The 20392-nt window shown below is 43.8% G+C and overlaps 1 protein-coding gene and 1 non-coding gene across 2 annotated transcripts in view; one reads left to right on the forward strand and one right to left on the reverse strand.

Annotated features, from left to right (window-relative positions):
* Nucleotides 1-2175: 2175 nt before the first annotated feature.
* The window catches only part of myripb (myosin VIIA and Rab interacting protein b), a 37186-nt gene continuing 18969 nt past the window's right edge, over nt 2176-20392 (reverse strand). The window contains exons 9-12 of the mRNA XM_041881125.2: nt 20023-20184; nt 19583-19681; nt 19430-19490; nt 2176-5145 (exon numbers count right to left, since the gene is read on the reverse strand). Coding sequence (XP_041737059.2) covers nt 5105-5145; nt 19430-19490; nt 19583-19681; nt 20023-20184 — 363 coding nt within the window. The 3' untranslated portion in view covers nt 2176-5104. The remainder of the gene's footprint in view (nt 5146-19429; nt 19491-19582; nt 19682-20022; nt 20185-20392) is intronic.
* trnag-ucc lies at nt 13435-13508 on the forward strand. The gene has a single exon. It is a non-coding gene; the product is annotated as a tRNA-Gly (tRNA).

Here is a 20392-nt window from a genome sequence, read left to right on the forward strand (position 1 = left end):
GTAACTATGTTTTTGGTACATTGGTGCTGTGACCGATTATTGTTGAATAAAAAGCAGGAGGTATATCAAGAGAAATATAAAGATGCTCAAAATCCTAATCTTTCTGTGAATAAGCAGGTCAGTTTTTTTTTTTATCATTGGTGAGGGAAATTCTTTGTAACATAAAATAAGACCATACTTTATTAATCCCCAAATGTTAGGAATGATAGTAAACTCCAGAGGTCATTCAGGTGCAAACTTTATTCAATTAGTATTACACTTTTTCTCAATCAGAGCAATTTGGCACATAGAGAATCTGTATTTTTTGCTTCTTAATATTTTTTTCCCAACGCATGATATGGATTGCAACAAACGATTGCACATATGAGTGAATAGTCCATCAGAGCTGTGCAAAGTGAACTTCACTGCGGCCTAGGAACATAGGGACAGCTGGTTGCCTCCCGCAGACAACACAGAAGGATCAAGTTTATGATTGGGCAATTATCTTATATGTCATATCAATTTTTTACACACACACACACACATATATACATATCTATATATATATATATATATATATATATATATATATATATATATATATATATATATATATATATACACACACACACACACACACTACCATTCAAAAGTTTGTGGTCACCTTAAAATGTCCATTTTTTTGTCCATTAAAATAACATCAAATTGATCAGAAATACAGTGTAGACCATGCTAATGTTGTGAAGACATCAAAACTATGAAATAACACATATGGAATCATGTAGTAACCAAAAAAGTGTTAAACAAATTGAGATTCTTCAAAGTAGCCACCCTTTGCCTTGATGACAGCTTTGCACACTCTTGGCATTCTCTCAACCTGCTTCATGAGGAATGCTATTCCAGTCTTGAAGGAGTTCCCACATATGCTGAGCACTTGTTGGCTGCTTTTCCTTCACTCTGCAGTCCAACTCATCCAAAACCATCTCAATTAGGTTGAGGTCGGGTGATTGTGGAGGCCAGGCCATCTGATGCAGCACTCCATCACTCTCCTTCTTGGTCAAATAGCCCTTACACAACCTGTTTTGGGGTCATTTGGTGTGTTTTGGGTCATTGTCCTGTTGAAAAAAAATTATAGTCCCACTAAGCGCGAACCAGATGGGATGGCGTATTGCTGCAGAATTCTGTGGTAGCCATGCTGGTTAAGTGTGCCTTGAATTCTAAATAAATCACTGACAGTGTCACCAGCAAAGCACCCCCACACCATCACATCTCCTCCTCCATGCTTCACGGTGGGAACCACACATGCAGAGATCATCCGTTCACCTACTCTGCATCTCACAAAGACACGGCGGTTGGAACCAAAAATCTCAAATTTGGACACATCAGACCAAAGGACAGATTTCCACCGGTCTAATGTCCATTGCTCGTGTTTCTTGCCCAAACAAGTCTATTTTTCTTATTGGTGTCCTTTAGTAGTGGTTTCTTTGCAGCAATTCGACCATGAAGGCCTGATTCACGCAGTCTCCTCTAAACATTTGATGTTGAGATGTGTCTGTTACTTGAACTCTGTGAAGCATTTATTTGGGCTGCAATCTGAGGTGCAGTTAACTCTAATGAACTTATCCTCTGCAGCAGAGGTAACTCTGGGTCTTCCATTCCTGTGGCGGTCCTCATGAGAGCCAGTTTCATCATAGCGCTTGATGGTTTTTGCAACTGCAATTTCCGGATTGACTGACCTTCATGTCTTAAAGTAATGATGGACTGTCATTTCTCTTTGCTTATTTGAGCTGTTATTGCCATAATATGGACTTGGTATTTTACCAAATAGGGCTATATTCTGTATACCACCCCTACCTTGTCATAACACAACTGATTGGCTCAAACGCATCAAGAAGGAAAGAAATTCCACAAATTAACTTTTAACAAGGCACACCTGCTAATTTAAATGCATTCCAGGTGACTACCTCATGAAGCTGGTTGAGAGAATGCCAAGAGTGTGCAAAGCTGTCATCAAGGCAAAGGGTGGCTATTTTGAAGAATCTCAAATATATTTTGATTTGTTTAATACTTTTTTGGTTACTACATGATTCCATATGTGCTATTTCATAGTTTTGATGTCTTCACTATTATTCTACAGTGTAGAAAATAGTACAAATAAAGAAAAACCCTTGAATGAGTAGGTGTCCAAACTTTTTACTGGTACTGTGTGTATATATATATATATATATATATATATATATATATGAGAGGTGAGATAAAATATTTTCTTTCCAATAGAAAAATACAGGACATTGATAATAATGAACCCCTTGGCTGTGCTTCTCGAATTTTGTACATCTATTTAAAACCAGAAACATGCGTTGATACACAACACACCTCCAGGAACAACGACAACATACAGGAACCATCTGCAAAACCTGCTAAATGGGATCATAGGATGGATGGAAGTACTCACCAGTGGACAGTGTTCAAATATAATATAAATATAACAGAAGTCCCAGCAGTCCATAGGTATGGGAATAACCCGTGTCACTAGCTCTGGTACAGGGCGTTACATATTATTTTGTATATATTTTTTTGTCATTTATCAGACGCTCTTATCCAGAGCGACTGCATACATTTTCATACTGGTCCCCCGTGGGAATCAAACCCACAACCCTAGCGTTGTAAAGCGCCATGCTCTACCAACTGAGCCACGCATGACCCCATGTGCGATACATGCGGCTTGAAGAAGGGTCAAGCTGCACTTAACACCCTGAACCAGAGTAAACGTCATAACATTTTAACTGTAATTACTGAGCAGTAGATAGGAACAGAATCTCTCAACACTGTATTTCATCTCTTCTATATTAATATATTATCTGATCTTCTCAATATAAAGACCAGGGCCTCTCAGAGTATCTCAGAGTAGAAGTGCTGATCTAGGATCAGCTTTTCGTTGTAGATCACAATGAATATGGTTACATGGACAGAGAAGACCTGATTCTAGATCAGCACTCCTACTCTGAGATGCTGATAACAACAGGCCTGGCATTCAAGACTCTCACCCCGGTCTTTGGAGTAATACCACACTGCATCAACTTCTATTTAGCGCATCTCCCATTTTATCAGGAATATGAATACCATCATCACCATTAACATCACACATTTTCAGACAATTAATGCAGGCATACATGTAAAGCACTTTGAAGAAGGAAACATGACACGCTTTCAGACTTAACTGATGAGAAAACCTTTCAGAGGGGGAGAATAAAACCTAGACTGATTTCCGCCCACTTCATTTTAGTGAAAAGAACTGCATAATAACAATCTTCAAAAGTACAAAAATAAAATCATGGTTTTCATGGCATTTTGTCATAAAGCCCAGTAGACTTCATTATGTATAAATCTTTACAAGATATTTAACACAACATACAATTAATTATTGGAGCCATAGAGCACAGAAGAGAAATCAGAATGTATGCCAAATAAAGGCCACATAGCTGAAACAAATGAAATATAAAAATAACCCAAAAAAATACATTTTACATTTTTGTCATTAAGCAGATGCTCTTATCCAGAGTGACTTACAGTTAGTGCATTCATCTTAAGATAGCTAGGTGGGACAGCCAAATATCTCAGTCATAGTAAATATATTTTTCCCCATCAGCAAAGTCAATGCTATTAGGAAAATAAATGCAAGTGTGAGTGTTAGTTTACACACAAATTTCCCTGTCCTTTAATCCTAGTTAATGTGTCAACCGTAATCTGCAAGTTATGATCAGTCAGCAGTTCACACACCAAGTAGGCTACTGGGAAGACAGACATCACTTAAATTAGATGGCCCTAGCTAGCAAAAGACAGTACTAGACAACAACAAATTAAGACAAAAATTATGCTTATCACTCCTGGAGATATCAGGAGTCCTCTAGCTATAGATTGAAGCATATTTTTAAAAAAGTCAGAAAGGTGAAAATTTCATAGAGAGATGTTTTTGTTTGGTAAGAATTTCTTACCAATTTCTTAAATTCGTGGCTTCTTTGGGTTCATAAATGCTTTACAGATATACTTTAACTAACAGGTAGCCCATTTGTGTGATAAATGTTTCATTATTTGTTAATGCAACTAAATGTCTTTTTTGCATTGCATTATTTTGGCCTTGGTCTCTCTGGAGCCAGATGCCAAACTCTCACAACCTGTAGTTATTTTGGCCTTACAAAACAGATATTACATCAACTGTCATTGAACGGGCCTAGCAATTTAGTGAATCTTTCTCCAAATATGATAACTAAGCACTAGAGTAATTGGGTAAATCTCAAAATCACCTCCTTCAAACGATTGAGATGTGTTCACCTGTTACCTTAATGTAAATTCTTAATTAAGGAACAGGAGAGGACACCAGATGTTTCTTAAAGTAAACCTCTAATAAAAAAATTGAAAACACATCAGACCAGATCTTAGTGAATGAGGATTGTTATCCGCTAGTTCAAGGAAATTATTCCTTTTGATAATAATAAAACGTCAACATTGGACAGGTTCTGTAGGTGCTCTGCAATTCATCATGACATTTCATCGGTGAGAGAAACAACAAGAACAGAACAGTAGTATAAAACATGGTTCAGCCTCTTTTGGGACATTCATCACAGAAGTTTTCACATGGTTTTTCACATCTTCAAACACCTACAACACTCTTGCAAACAGTTAGAAAAAAAGACTGACAGAGGTTTTCTTATTTTCTGTACAAGGACTTTGAAGTTACATCTTCTTTTGACTGTAGGACAGTGAGTTGTCTCGGCGAGGAGTGTTTGTTCGCTGATTTTAAGGCAGAGACACACCGTCTATCAAACCACCCTGTTGTGGGCGTTGTGGTGTGGAAGTTACAGTGAATGAGGCCCAGGGGGCTGATGGAGTAGGTTGGGACAGGGGTTGAATGGGTCAGTCCTGGGCTGGGAGAGGCAGGGAAGGGGGTCTGGAGGTATTCAGGGAGTGACTGGATGGGGCCGTGCCTGGCTGAGGAGAGTGCTGGGTGGGGTGCACAGGGCAGGTGTTGGCCCCTGCATAGCCCGAGGCGGACACTGGATCAAGGCACTGGAGTGGAGAGACCCCGCGGGGCCCCTGAGGGACTCTTTGTGCTATCTGTCTGTCACTACGGCTGAAGTGCTATCACTTGCTGCTCAGACTCCTTATCTGGAAAAAGACGAGGAAATACATATATAAATATATGACTTGAGCTATTCAGGTAGCTAAGGAGAGTATTCAATAGTCACAATGACAAATTAAGCCAATACACAGCATAACCATAAATGTAGTTTGCATTGCATATACACTGAGTGGACAAAACATTAGGAACACCCCCCTTTGCCCTCAGAACAGCCTCAATACGTCGGGGCATAGACTCTACAAGGTGTCGAAAGTGTTCCACAGGGATGCTGGCCCATGTGGACTCCCACAGTTGTGTCAAGTTATCTGGATTTGTTTTGGGTGGTGGACCATTCTTGATACACACGGGAAACTGTTGAGCGTGAAAAACCCAGCAGCGTTGCAGTTCTTGACACACTCAAACCGGTGCGCCTGGCACCTACAACCATAACCTGTTCAAAGGCACTTCAATCTTTTGTCTTGCCCATGGCACACATACACAATCCATGTCTCAATTGTCTCAAGGCTTAAAAAACCTGTCTCCTCCCCTTAATCTACACTGAATTAATTTAACAAGTGACATCAATAAGGGATCATAGCTTTCACCTTGATTCACCTGGTCAATCTGTCACTTGGTAGGTGTTCCTAATGTTTTGTATACTCAGTGTATCTGGTAATATTTCATCAGAATTTGGCATAAAATGTAGAAGTTCCCAAGACAGAGAGAGAAACAGCAAAACATTAGTCCCTTAGTTAAATAATCATTACATAAGCTCTAGTCTGGGACTCACCCACAAACAGGACCAAGGCTGGCCTGCTGAGGAGTGACGGACACCATCCTAGCTGGAGGGGTGCTCTCATCTTATCTATCAACATAGACAGGTCTTTAACTCCTCATTATCTCCGAAAATTAGAATATTGTGAAAAAGTTCAATATTGTAGACTCAAGGTGTCACACTCATACAATTTTATTTAACCTTTATTTAACTAGGCAAGTCAGTTAAGAACAAATTCTTATTTACAATAATGGCATACACCGGCCAAACCCGGACGACGTTGGGCCAATTGTGCGCCGCCCTATGGGACTCCCAATTACGGCCGGTTGTGATACAGCCTGGAATCGAACCAGGGGGTCTGTAGTGACGCCTCAAGCACTGAGATGCAGTGCCTTAGACCACTGCACCACTCGGGAGCCCACAATCAGCTAACTAACTCAAAACACCTGCAAAGGTTTCCCGAGCCTTTAAATGGTCTCTCAGTCCAGTTCAGTAGGCTTCACAATCATGGGGAAGACTGCTGACTTGACAGTTGTGCAGAAGACAGTCATCAACACCCTCCACAAGGAGGGAAAGCCTCAAAAGATCATTGCTAAAGAAGCTGGCTGTTCACAGAGTGCTGTATCCAAGCATTTTCATGGAAAGTCGAGTGGAAGGAAGAAGTGTGGTAGGAAAAGTTGCACAAGCAACAGGGATAACCGGAGCCTTGAGAGGATTGTCAAGCAAAGGCCATTCAAAAATGTGGGGGAGCTTCACAAGGAGTGGACTGAGGCAGGAGTCAGTGCATCAAGAGCCACCACGCACAGACGTATCCAGGAAATGGGCTACAACTGTCGCATTCCTCGTGTCAAGCCACTCCTGAACCAGAGACAACATCAGAAGCGTCTAACCTGGGCTAAGGAGAAAAATAACTGGTCTGTCGCTCAGTGGTCCAAAGTCCTCTTTTCAGATGAAAGTACATTTTGCATTTCATTTGGCAATCAAGGTCCCAGAGTCTGGAGGAAGAGTGGAGAGGCACATAATCCAAGTTGCTTGAAGTCCAGTGTGAAGTTTCCACAGTCAGTGATGATTTGGGAAGCCATGTCATCTTCTGGTGTTGGTCCACTGTGTTTCATCAAGTCCAAAGTCAACTCAGCCGTCTACTAGGAAATGTTAGAGCACTTCATGCTTCCTTCTGCTGACAACCTTTATGGAGATGTTGATTTCATTTTCCAGCAGGACTTGGCACCTGCCCACACTGCCAAAGGTACCAATACCTGGTTCAATGACCATGGGATTACTGTGCTTGATTGGCCAGCAAACTCGCCTGATCTGAACCCCATAGAGAATTTATGGGGTATTGTCAAGAGGAAGATGAGAGACACGAGACCCAACAATGCAGACGAGCTGAAGGCCGCTATCGAAGCAACCTGGGCTTCCATAACACCTCAGCAGTGCCACAGGCTGATCGACTCCATGCCACGCCGCATAGATGCAGTGATTCATGCAAAAGGAGCCCCAACCAAGTACTGACTGCATGTACAAGAACATACTTTTCAGAAGGCTGACATGTCTGTATTAAATTTCCTTTTTTCACTGGTCTTATGTCATATTCTAATTTTCTGAGATACTGAATTTGGGGTTTTCATGAGCTGTAAGCCATAATCATCAAGATTAAAACAAATACAGGCTTGAACTATTTCACTTTTTGTGTAATTAATCCACGATATTTATGAGTTTCACTTGTCAATTGAATTATTGAAACTTAACATTTCCACAATATTCTAATTTATTGAGCTGCATCTGTATTCACATTTTTGGTGACTTCAATATTCACAAGTCCACAGACCCACTCCGAAAGGCTTTCGGAGCCATCATCGACTCGGGACCTACGCATTGCCACAATCATACCCTAGATCTAGTTTTGTCCCGTGGAATAGATATTGTGGATCTAAATGTTTTTCCTCATAATCCTGGACTATCGGACCACCATTTTATTACGCTTTTTCAATCGCAACAAATAATTAGCTTAGACCCCAACCAAGGATTATCAAGAGCTGCACTATAAATTAATCAGACAACGCAAAGATTCCTAGATGCCCTTAAAGACTCCCTCCACCTACCAAGGACATTGGAGTACAAAAATCTGTAAACCACCTAACCGAGGATCTAGACATAACTTTGCGTAATACCCTAGATGCAGTCGCACCCCTAAAAACAAAACAAAAATGGTATACAGAAAATACCTGAGCCCTGAAACAAGCTTCCAGAAAATTGGAAAAGAAATGCCGCTGCACCAAATTGAAAGTCTAATGACTACCTTAGAAAGACAGTAACGTGCAACATCGAAAAGCCCTCACTGCTGCTCGATCAGCCTACTTTTCAAACCTGAATGAGGAGAATAAAAACAATCCTACATTCATTTTTGATACTGTTGCAAAGCTAACAAAAAAGCAGCATTCCCCAAGTGAGGAGGCCCTTCATTTCAGCAGTGATGAATTCATAAACTTCTTCAACTTAAAGATCCTGATCATTAGAAAGCAAATGACAAACTCCTCTTTGAATAGGTGTATTTCTCCAAAACTCAGTTGTCCTGAGTCTGCACAGAACTGCCAGGACCTCGGATCAATGGAGATTTTTAATCCTGTATCTGTCGACACATTCACGAAAATAGTCATGGCCTCTAAACCTTCCAACTGCCTACTGGACCCTATTCCAACTAAACTATTGAAAGAGCTACTTCCTGTGCTTGGCCCTCCTATATTGAACATAATAAATGGCTCCCTATCCTCCCGATGTGTACCAAACTCCCTAAAAGTGGCAGTAATAAAGCCTCTCCTGAAAAAACCAAACCTTGACCCACACTTTTTTTTGTTTTGTTTTACTATCGGCCTATATCGAATCTCCCATTCCTCACATTTTTGTTGTTGTTGAAAAAGCTGTTGCTCAGCAACAAAATAATGTATACGAAAAGCTCCAGTCTGATTTTAGACCCCATCATAGTACTGAGACTACACTCATGAAGGTGGTAAATTAAGTTTTAATGGCGTCAGACCAAGGCTCTGCATCTGTCCTTGTGCTACTAGACCTTAGTGCCGCTTTTAACATCATCGATCACCACATTCTTTTGGAGCAGTGGACACCAACCTTTTCTGAGTCAAGATCACTATCGCAGTCAAAAAGGAAGCAGAGATCTACCACTCAGATTTTTGGCTGGCCTGGCCTGACAATATTGTTATTTCAAAACTCAAGCTTTGATAACAAAATAGATCAGTTGGTGTAGCACTTGCAAGGGACTGCGGACCATAAATTGAAATAATTTGCTTTTTTATTTTACTGGACTGATGGTACCTGCATCTGATGGTCATGGTGCTTTCAAGGCAACTGGGAACTCGGAAAAAAAACAAAGGTCAAATCATGACGGCAGTGGTCTTTAGGTCGGAGAGTTTCCGACTTGGAATTCCAAGTCAGCGGCGGGAGGGACAGAGCAGCAGAGGGTCCACCTCTCACGGTCCCTGCACTCTCCTTCCTTTCCTCCGGTGAGACTGACCAGAGAGGGTACACCTCTTTCACCTGATGGCGAAACTCAAGTCGCACCGCATCTGCCTCAGTCATACACAAAGTGATGTTGTTCCTATGACCAGAGAATGTGAAATATCTCTCTATATTATAGTAGACTTGACGAGCTGCTAATAATAATAAAAACACAGGGCTAATGATACACTTGGCTACTCATTCATTGCAGCGCGAGTGGAAGTACGGAGAAGCGCGTTTTATGTTTTGTAATAGTGTTGAATAAAAACAGTGTTGACTGAGCTGAATAAAAACAAACATGAACTCACTCATAAAAACAGCAGCTCTTTGCTGTATTCTTTGACAGTCTCTCTGTGGTCATGGTTTTACAAATTATTAAATCTTATGTAGGCTAGTATCAAACTTTGCTGTGGCCGGGGTCGTAGAAGCTCTATAGGTATGGTGATTTGAGCTATCCAATTGGCCAGCGCAGTAGGAGCACTCGATCTAGCCACAGATCTCCCGGTCCACCAGGTAGGCGGAGTTTGTCTTTTCAGACAAATGAAATGTTCAAAATGGGAACACTTTGCTTACCCGGTGCGCAGGGCTTCTGAATCAAGTGCACCTACCGCCAACAGCGCAAAATCAATAATACAAAAAAAAAAGGAGTGCAAGCCTTTATCGTTGGCTTTTCTACAGAAATGTTTGGTGATGGACTAGGAATGCCTTGAAGATCGACCAGTCGATTGCGATCGACCGGTTGGCGACCACTGTTTTGGAGAGATTGGAAACCCAAAATGGTCTACGCAGACAAGCACTTGCCTGGTTTAGAGCTTATCTAAATCTGTGGATGGTTTGTCCTCTGACAAGTCAATGGTAAGTTTCGGTGTTCCTCAAGGTTCTGTTTTAGGACCCCTTTTGTTTTCACTATATATACTACCTCTTGGTGATGTCATTTGGAAACACAATGTCAACTTTCACTGCTATGCAGTCGACACATTGCTGTAAATTTTTTGGAAACATGGTGAAGCCCCAAAATTGTCTACCCTGGAAGCATGTGTTTCAGACATAAGGAAGTGGATGGCGGCACATTTTTTACTTTTAAACAGAGATGCTAGTTCTAGGTTCCAAGAAACAAAGAGATCTGCTGTTTGATCTGACAATTAATCTCGATGGTTGTACAGTCGTCTCAAATAAAACTGTGATGGACCTTGGCGTTACTCTGGACCCTAATCTCTCTTTTGACGAACATATCAAAAATATTTCAAGAGCAGCTTTTTTCCATAACATTGCAAAAATCTGATGATGCAGAAAAGGTAATCCATGCTTTTGCCACTTCAAGATTAGACTACTGCAATGCTCTGCTCTCCGGCTACACGGATAAAGCACTAAATGAACTTCAGCTAGTGCTAAATACGTCTGCTAGAATCTTGACTAGAACCAAAAAATGTGATCATATTACTCCAGTGCTAGCCTCTCTACACTGGCTTCCTGTTAAGGCTAGGGCTGATTTCAAGGTTTTACTGCTAAACTACAAAGCATTACATGTACTTGCTCCTACCTATCTCTCCGATTTGGTCCTGCCGTACATACCTACACGTACGCTACGGTCACAAGATGTAGGTCTCCTTATTGTTCCTAGAATTTCTAAGCAAACAGCTGGAGGCAGGGCTTTCTCCAATAGAGCAACATTTTTATAGAATGGTCTGCCGATCCATGTGAGAGACGCAGACTCGGTCTCAACCTTTAAGTCTTTACTGAAGAATAATCTCTTCAGTAGGTCCTATGATTGAGTGTAGTCTGGCCCAGGGGTGCGAAGGTGAACAGCAAGGCACTGGAGTGACGAACCACCCTTGCTGTCTCTGCCTGGCCGGCTCCTCTCTCTCCACTGGGATTCTCTGCCTCTGACCCTATTACGGGGGTTGAGTCACTGAATTGCTAGTGCTCTCCCATGCCGTCCCTAGGAGGGGTGCATCATGTCTTGCCAGGCTATTTTCGCTATACTCGATTTGAGTGGATTGAGTCACGTTATCTTCCTGTCTGGTCTTGTGCCCCCGGCTTCATGCGCCATCAGGAGTTTTCCATAGGAATATGTGGATGACGTCAGCGCTATCTCTATCTACTGATTTGAATGTCTATGATTGACACAGTGATGCAGCCAGATAGAAGCATCACATTATGTTGACAGAAAAACATGATATGATTCTAAGTGTTAATAGTAAATTGTAAAATTGTGTTTTCTTTTTGGAATAGATGCTAAATGGTTTTGAATGCCAGAGACACATACAGGTGCTTGAAACTGTGAATAGGGTTGGATATGAATATAGGAAGTTGAGCCAAGCGATGGGGTGAGGATGGGTTTCTCTAAGCGGGAGGTAAGCTTAGCTTCTTCTTAATATGGTGTCGAGTAAAGCTTAAACCATGTATTTAGATTGTAGGTAGGTATTGTAGTTAGGTATTGTAGGTAGTTTATCTAGGTAGTTATTGTAGGTAATTATCGTAGGTAAGTATTGTATTCGGCTGAGCCCAGTGAAGCACGAGGATAGCTAACCCACTACCTGGACCAATAAAGCTAGCTAGCTAGCGGGTAGCTACTGGTAACTATTAGCAACTGTGGATAGTTGTTTCCAATGTTATTTCACACTTAAGAGTACCTGTAATTATGCCAGATAGCTACCTACCATTCAGCTGTTTTTCTAACCTCATTATCTGAAGCGTTAACGTTAGGTAGTAGTAGGAGCTACTGTACTCGAAATGTAGCAAGCTTGTTGCTACCTGGATAGCTAACTAAACAATAGCTGGAACGACCTAGCTGTAATGTTTGGAGACACTTTCTCTCCGTTGGGACAGACGCGAACGACGTGCTAAATCGATTCAGTAGCTAGCTTTACACGTAACTAGATAACAGTAGCTACTAAGGGTAAGTTATAACCTACATTTATTTTAATTTTATTTATACATACTAGTAACCAGAGTCGTTCAAAAGGAATTCAAGACATGGGCGACTAGTTACCGTTAGCTTGGCTCTCTCTGTGTGTTTCATACCGTGGGAGGAGGGGTTGGTTCGTTGACATAGAGCAATGGCTAGCTAATATGCTAACTATTCTAGCTAGCTAACTAACTGGCTGAATAAGTTGACGACGTACTCTCTCAAACTGTCAAAACTAACCCCAAAACTTTACACAACGTTAGACACGGACACGAATGATCTGTTTAGCGTGTTAACACACTATTGGTAGTTTGTTGTAACCGAGTATTGGTGCTAAACCGTGTTATTGGAAGCTAGCATGCTAGTTAGCTTTGGCGTCATAGGATACGGTGCCCTGGGCGGTTTTCACAGAAGAATACTGTACCAAGTTAGCTCACTGAATAAACTAAGTTAGAGTCTATTCCTAGAAAACATTGAACCGCTGTAGTTTACAACAACTATAATTTCTAAAGTGGAAGTTGGGAGAGTTTATTTTTGAGTGTTTCAGTGAAACGTAAGTGAGGGAGGCCCCGCTCTCTCGCTTTCCCAGATGTTTAGTTAATTTCATTCCGATCTCCTTTGCATTATTGTAGCCTTTTCTGTAGCCTGTCAACTATGTGTCTGTCTATCCCTGTTCTCTCCTCTCTGCACAGGCCATACAAACGCTTCACACCGTGTGGCTGCTGCCACTCTAATCTGGTGGTCCCTGCGCGCATGACCCACGTGGAGTTCCAGGTCTCCGGCAGCCTCTGGAACTGCCGTTCTGCGGCCAACAAGGCAGAGTTCATCTCAGCCTATGCTACCCTCCAGTCCATCGACTTCTTGGCGCTGACAAAAACATGGATTACCACAGAAAACACTGCTACTCCTACTGCTCTTTCCTCGTCTGATCATGTGTTCTCGCATACCCCGAGAGCATCTGGTCAGCGCGGCGGTGGCACAGGAATCCTCATCTCTCCCAAGTGGACATTTGAATTCCATGCTGTCACAGTCACTAGCCCATTCAAGCTTAACATCCTTGTCATTTATCGCCCTCCAGGTTCCCTTGGAGAGTTCATCAATGAGCTTGATGCCTTGATAAGTTCCTTTCCTGAGGATGGAGTCCCGTGTAGCTCAGTTGGTAGAGCATGGCGTTTCCAACGCCAGGGTTGTGGGTTCGATTCCCACGGGGGACCAGTATGAAAATGTATGCACTCACTAACTGTAAGTCGCTCTGGATAAGAGCATCTGCTAAATGACTAAAATGTAAATGTAAAATGATGGCTCACCCCTCACAGTTCTGGGTGACTTTACCTCCCTACGTCTGCCTTTGACTAATTTCTCTCTGCCTCCTTCTTTCCACTCCTTTCCTCTTTTGACCTCACCCTCTCACCGTCCCCCCCTACTCACAAGGCAGGCAATACGCTTGACCTCATCTTTACTAGATGCTGTTCTTCTACTAATCTCACTGCAACTCCCCTCCAAGTCTCCGACCACTACTTTGTATCCTTTTCTCTCTCGCTCTCCTCCAACACTACTCACTCTGCCCCTACTCAGATGGTAATGTGCCGTCGCAACCTTCGCTCTCTCTCTCCCGCTACTCTCTCCTCTTCCATCCTATCATCTCTTACCTCTGCTAAATCCTTCTCCTTCCAATCTCCTGATTCTGCCTCCTCAACCCTCCTCTCCTCCCTTTCTGCATCTTTTAACTCTCTATGTCCCCTATCCTCCCGGCCGGCTCGGTCCTCCCCTCCTGCTCCGTCGTGGCTTGATGACTCATTGTGAGCTCACAGAAGAGGGCTCCGGGCAGCTGAGCGGAAATGGAGGAAAACTAGACTCCCTGCGGACCTGTCATCTCTTCACTCCCTCCTCTCTACATTCTCTTCCTCTGTTTCCGCTGCTAAAGCCACTTTCTACCACTCTAAATTTCAAGCCTCTGCCTCTAACCCTAGGAAGCTCTTTGCCACCTTCTCCTCCCTGCTGAATCCTCCTCCTCCCCCTCCCTCCTCCCTCTCTGTGGATGACTTCATCAACCATTTTGAAAAGAAGGTTGACGACATCCGATCCTCATTTATTAAGTCAAATGACACCGCTGGTCCTGCTCACACTGCCCTACCCTATGCTTTGACTTCTTTCTCCCCTCTCTCTCCAGATGAAATCTTGCGACTTGTGACGGCCGGCCGCCCAACAACCTGCCCGCTTGACCCTATCTCCTCCTCTCTTCTCCAGACCATTTCCGGAGACCTTCTCCCTTACCTCACCTCGCTCATCAACTCATCCTTGACCGCTGGCCATGTCCCTTCCGTTGCACCCCTCCTCAAAAAACCTACACTCGATCCCTCCGATGTCAACAACTCTTGAGCGTGCCATCTCTAGCCAACTCTCCTGCTATCTCTCTCAGAATGACCTTCTTGATCCAAACCAGTCAGGTTTCAAGACTGGTCATTCAACTGAGACTGCTCTTCTCTGTGTCACGGAGGCTCTCCACACTGCTAAAGCTAACTCTCTCTCCTCTGCTCTTATCCTTCTAGACCTATCTGCTGCCTTTGATACTGTGAACCATCAGATCCTCCTCTCCACACTATCCAAGTTGGGCATCTCCAGCGCTGCTCACTCTTGGATTGCGTCCTACCTGACAGGTCGCTCCTACCAGGTGGCGTGGCGAGAATCTGTCTCCGCACCACGTGCTCTCACAACTGGTGTCCCCCAGGGCTCAGTTCTAGGCCCTCTCCTATTCTCTCTATACACCAAGTCACTTGGCTCTGTCATATCCTCACATGGTCTCTCCTATCATTGCTACGCAGACGACACACAATTAATTTTCTCCTTTCCCCCTTCTGATAACCAGGTGGTGAATCGCATCTCTGCATGTCTGGCAGACATATCAGTGTGGATGTCGGATCACCACCTCAAGCTGAACCTTGGCAAGACGGAGCTGCTCTTCCTCCCGGGGAAGGACTGCCTGCTCCATGATCTCGCCATCATGGTTGACAACTCCATTGTGTCCTCCTCCCAGAGTGCAAAGAACCTTGGCATGACCCTGGACAACACCCTGTCGTTCTCCGCTAACATCAAAGCGGTGACCCAATCCTGCAGGTTCATGCTCTACAACATTCGCAGAGTACGACCCTACCTCACACAGAATGCGGCACAGGTCCTAATCCAGGCACTTGTCATCTCCCGTCTGGATTACTGCAACTCGCTGTTGGCTGGGCTCCCTGCCTGTGCCATTAAACCCCTACAACTTATCCAGAACGCTGCAGCCCGTCTGGTGTTCAACCTTCCCAAGTTCTCTCATGTCACCCCGCTCCTCCGCACACTCCACTGGCTTCCAGTTGAGGCTTGCATCTACTACAAGACCATGGTGCTTGCCTACGAAGCTGTGAGGGGAACAGCACCTCCTTACCTTCAGGCTCTGATCCTACACCCAAACGAGGGCACTACGTTCATCCAACTCTGGCCTGCTAGCCCCCCTACCTCTACGGAAGCACAGTTCCCGCTCAGCCCAGTCAAAGCTATTCGCTGCTCTGGCACCCCAATGGTGGAACAAGCTCCCCCACGACACCAGGACAGCGGAGTCACTGACCACCTTCCGGCGACACTTGAAACCCTACCTCTTTAAGGAATACCTGGAATAGTATAAAAGTAATCCTTCTACCCCTCCCTCCCCCACCCCCCCATAGTGGTTGTCCCACTGGCTATCATAAGTTGAATGCACCAATTTGTAAGTCGTTCTGGATAAGAGCGTCTGCTAAATGATGTAAATGTAAATGTGTGGTCCGGGAGATCTCCTTGGGCTACAGTGCATTCGGAAAGTATTCAGACCGCATCACTTTTTCCACATTTTGTGACGTTACAGCGCCTTATTCTAAAATGGATTAAATATATTTTTTGCTCATCAATCTACACACAATAACCCATAACGACAATGCGAAAACAGGTTTTTAGAATCTTTAGCAAATGTATTACAAATAAAAAACAGAAATACCTTATTTACATGAGTATTCAGACCCTTTGCTATGTGACTCGAAATTGAGCTCAGGTGCATCCTGTTTCCATTGATCATCCTTGAGATGTTTCTACAACTTGATTGGAGTACACCTGTGGTAAATTCAATTGATTGGACATGATTTGGAATGGCACACAGCTGTCTATATAAGGTCCTACAGTTGACAGTGCATGTTAGCGCAAAAACCAAGCCATGAGGTCGAAGGAATTGTCCGTAGAGCTCCAAGACAGGAATTTGTTGAGGCACAGATCTGGGGAAGGGCACCAAAAACTTCCTGCAGCATTGAAGGTCCCCAAGAACACAGTGGCCTCTATCATTCTTCAATGGAAGACGTTTGGAACCAGCAAGACTCTTCCTAGTGCTGGCCGCCCGGCCAAACGGAGTAATTGGGGGAGAAGGGCCTTGGACAGGGAGGTGACCAAGAACCTGATGGTCACTCTGACAGAGATCCAGAGTTCCTCTGTTGAGATGGGAGAAACATCCAGAAGGACAACCATCTCTGCAGCACTCCACCAATCAGGCCTTTATGGTAGAGTGGCCAGACGGAAACCACTCATCAGTAAAAGGCACATGACAGCCCGCTTGGAGTTTGCAAAAAGGCACCTAAGACCATGAGAAACTCTCAGACCATGAGAAACGAGATTCTCTGGTCTGATGAAACCAAGATTGAACTCTTTGGCCTGAATGCCAAGCGTCACATCTGGAGGAAACCTGGCACCATCCCTACGGTGAAGCATGGTGGTGGCACCATCATGCTGTGGGGATGTTTTTCACCTGCAGGGACTGGGAGACTAGTCAAGATTGAGGGAAAAATGAACAGAGCAAAGTACAGAGATATCCTTGATAGAAACCTGCTCCAGAGCACTCAGGACTTCAGACTGGGGCGAAGGTTCACCTTCCAACAGGACAGCGGCCCTAAGCACACAGCCAAGACAACGCAGGAGTGGCTTCGGGAGAAGTTTCTGAATGTCCTTTAGTGGCCCAGCCAGAGCCCGGACTTGAACCCGATCGAACATCTCTGGAAAGACCTGAAAATAGCTGTGCAGCGACGCTCCCCATCCAACCTGACAGAGTTTGAGAGGATCTGCAGAGAAGAATGGGACAAACTTCCCAAATACAGGTGTGCCAAGCTTGTAGCGTCATATCCAAGAAGAATCTAGGCTGTAATCGCTGCCAAAGGTGCTTCAACAAAGTACTTAGTAAAGGGTCTGAATACTTATGCAAATGTTATATTTCCGTTTTTTATTTTTAATACATTTGCAAAAATGTCTACAAACCTGTTTTTGCTTCGTCATTATGGGGTATTGTGCGTTGATTGATAAGGGGGGGAAAAACTATTTAATCCATTTTAGAATAAGGCTTAAACATAACAAAATGTGGAAAAAGTGAATGCACTGTATACTCCGCCTTGTCTCAGGGTAGTAAGTTGGTAGTCAGTTGATTTCCCTCTAGTGGTGTGGGGGCTGTGCTTTGGCAAAGTGGGTGGGGTTATATCCTGCCTGGTTGGCCTTGTCCGGGGGTATCATCAGACGTGCCCACATTGTCCCCTGACCCCCCTGTCTCAGTCCCCAGTGTCTATGCTGCAACAATCTATGTGCAAGGGTCAGTTTGTCCTATCTGGTGTATTTCTCCTTTCATATCTGGTGTCCTGTGTGATCTTAAGTATGCACCCTCTAATTCTCCCATCTCTCTCTCTCGCTCTCTCCCCTCCCGGAGGACCTGATCCCTAGGAACATACCTCAGGACTACCTGGCCTGATGACTCCTGGCTGTCCCCGTCCCCAGTCCACCTGGTCGTGCTGCTGATCCAGTTTCTGATGTTCTGCCTGTGGTTATGGAACCCTGACCTGTTCACGTGACCTCCTACCTTATCCCGGCCCTGATGTTATGACCCTCTCTCTCCCTCTTTCTCTCTCTACCGCACCTGCTGTCTCGACCTCTGAATGCTCAGCTAGGAAAAGCCAACTGACATTTACTCCTGAGGTGCTGACCTGTTGCACCCTCTATAACCACTGTGATTATTATTTGACCATTCTGGTAATCTATGAACGTTTGAAAATGTTGAATGAGCGATCTAGCCTTAACGGCCCTGTACTCCTATAATCTCCACCGGCACAGCCAGAAGAGGACTGGCTACCCCTCAGAGCCTGGTTCCTCTCTAGGTTTCTTCCAAGGTTCCTGCCTTTCTAGGGAGTTTTTCCTAGCCACTGTGCTCCTACATCTGCATTGCTTGCTCTTTGGGGTTTTAGGATGGGTTTCTGTATAAGCACTTTGTGACATCTGCTGATGTAAAAAGGGCTTTATAAATACATTTGATTGATTGATAGTCGAATAACAGTCTCTTTCAAAGATGCACTGTCGATCCCGTTCTGATATCGATGTTATATGACTATATGAGACCACGTCTTTGATTTAGCCTCTGTTGTGTTGTGTTTTACTTTGAAACTAAGGCTAAAACCGAGTGATTCACTAACCATGTGGAAAAGCTGCTTGATGGTATCAAAAAAAGAATAACCCCCATTAATAATTAATTAATGACGCAGCCGTCCGATTCGTCTCTTATTCTCTGTGCTCCTTCTCTCTTTCCTAATGGAACCTTTCTCTTTCTTTCCTGTCTATATCTTCCCTCTCTACCTGGTACATTTAGTCTGGCATCCATTCAACCTCTTCCTTTAGATCCAAATGTGATGTTAGTCTTCTAAGTATGAACACAACTCTTTCTGCCAAGCCAACGTCCACACATGAAAAAGGGTGTGTTATTCTGTGGAGCAGACACCTTTCTGTTGCCACAGTGATGTCAGCCACGATCTATGCAACACGCACATCAAAGCATAAAGAAGGTATGAGTGTATTTTCAGACTTCTGAAAGGCAAAACCTGCTCATTGAGACAGTGTGACATTACACAGTCTGACATTTTATGAAGTGACAAAGTTTGGGTCTTTTTTGCGACCTGGTACTTTTTTTTATCAACAAGGGGAGTCAACCCTATAAACTCCATTAAAAAGAAGTCGAAAAAGGAAATGGATTAAACAGAACATTTAACATTTTTCAAAAGCAAATGTTGAAACCAGATTTTCTTTGTGATCATTTCAACAAGTTGTCTGTTACCTTTGACTGGAGGGGCAGGTAGTTTCCTCCTCTGTTGGCGTGACGTGTCAAGGGTTTGAGGCTGCAGAATGACAGATCAGTACGGTGAATACAGTGGCCATATGAGGGTGTAGCAGTGTGTAATAATTGTGAGGTGGGAATATACTACAGTACCTTAGGTTTTGGATTGGAGAACTTGGAGAAACGATTGCAGGCGGCGACGTTCAGACCAGCTGTTTTTAGAGATAATATCCTCACCTCGATGTCTGATATCTGGAGGAGAAAGATTAAAAATTATTCAGAAAAGAAAATTACATTTGCTGTAGATGTAGTGTAGAGTACATCAAGGCTCAGGTTAATTTAATTAATTGATTAATTAATAAGACACCATTGGAATACAATTACATATCCTCCGCATTCTCTCCAGTCTCCACATTAAAACCTGCATTCTTACAGGACCATCAGACATTGGTTGCGTTCCATGCCCACCACATTGCCACGTCATCAACTGCACAGTTGGGCATGCGTCGATTCTAACATGCGTCTGCAATGTAATCAGCATGGAATGCATTCATAGAAACAACTGGGCGTTTTGATATGAATGGACCCCCTACCTGGAGCTCAGACTGCTGCACCTGGGCGGCGGCAGTGGCCACCTGGTCCTCCAGGAAGGCCAGCTCTCTGTCTGAGGTGCCACTGCTGATGCCTCGGGCCATCTCCTCCAGGTCCCCCAGTGCCCCCTCCAGGCCGTACACCGCCCCCGCAGCCAGGTACACCTACAGGGAGGGACAAGTCAAGTGTTACAGGAGAGGTCAATGGGCACAGGTGCTGAGCGTAACAATGTTGGGGTCCCACAGGGCTCTATCCTTGGGCCTTTCTTGTTTAGTCTCTACAGGTGGTAGTCACTATATGGTCATGCTAAGAGGGACAAAAGTGGCTCTGATATTGACTTCAGATGAGCAAGTACACATACGCTATTTAGGG

This window comes from Coregonus clupeaformis, chromosome 7 (assembly GCF_020615455.1).
Source record: "Coregonus clupeaformis isolate EN_2021a chromosome 7, ASM2061545v1, whole genome shotgun sequence".
Taxonomy (NCBI): Eukaryota; Metazoa; Chordata; class Actinopteri; order Salmoniformes; family Salmonidae; genus Coregonus; species Coregonus clupeaformis.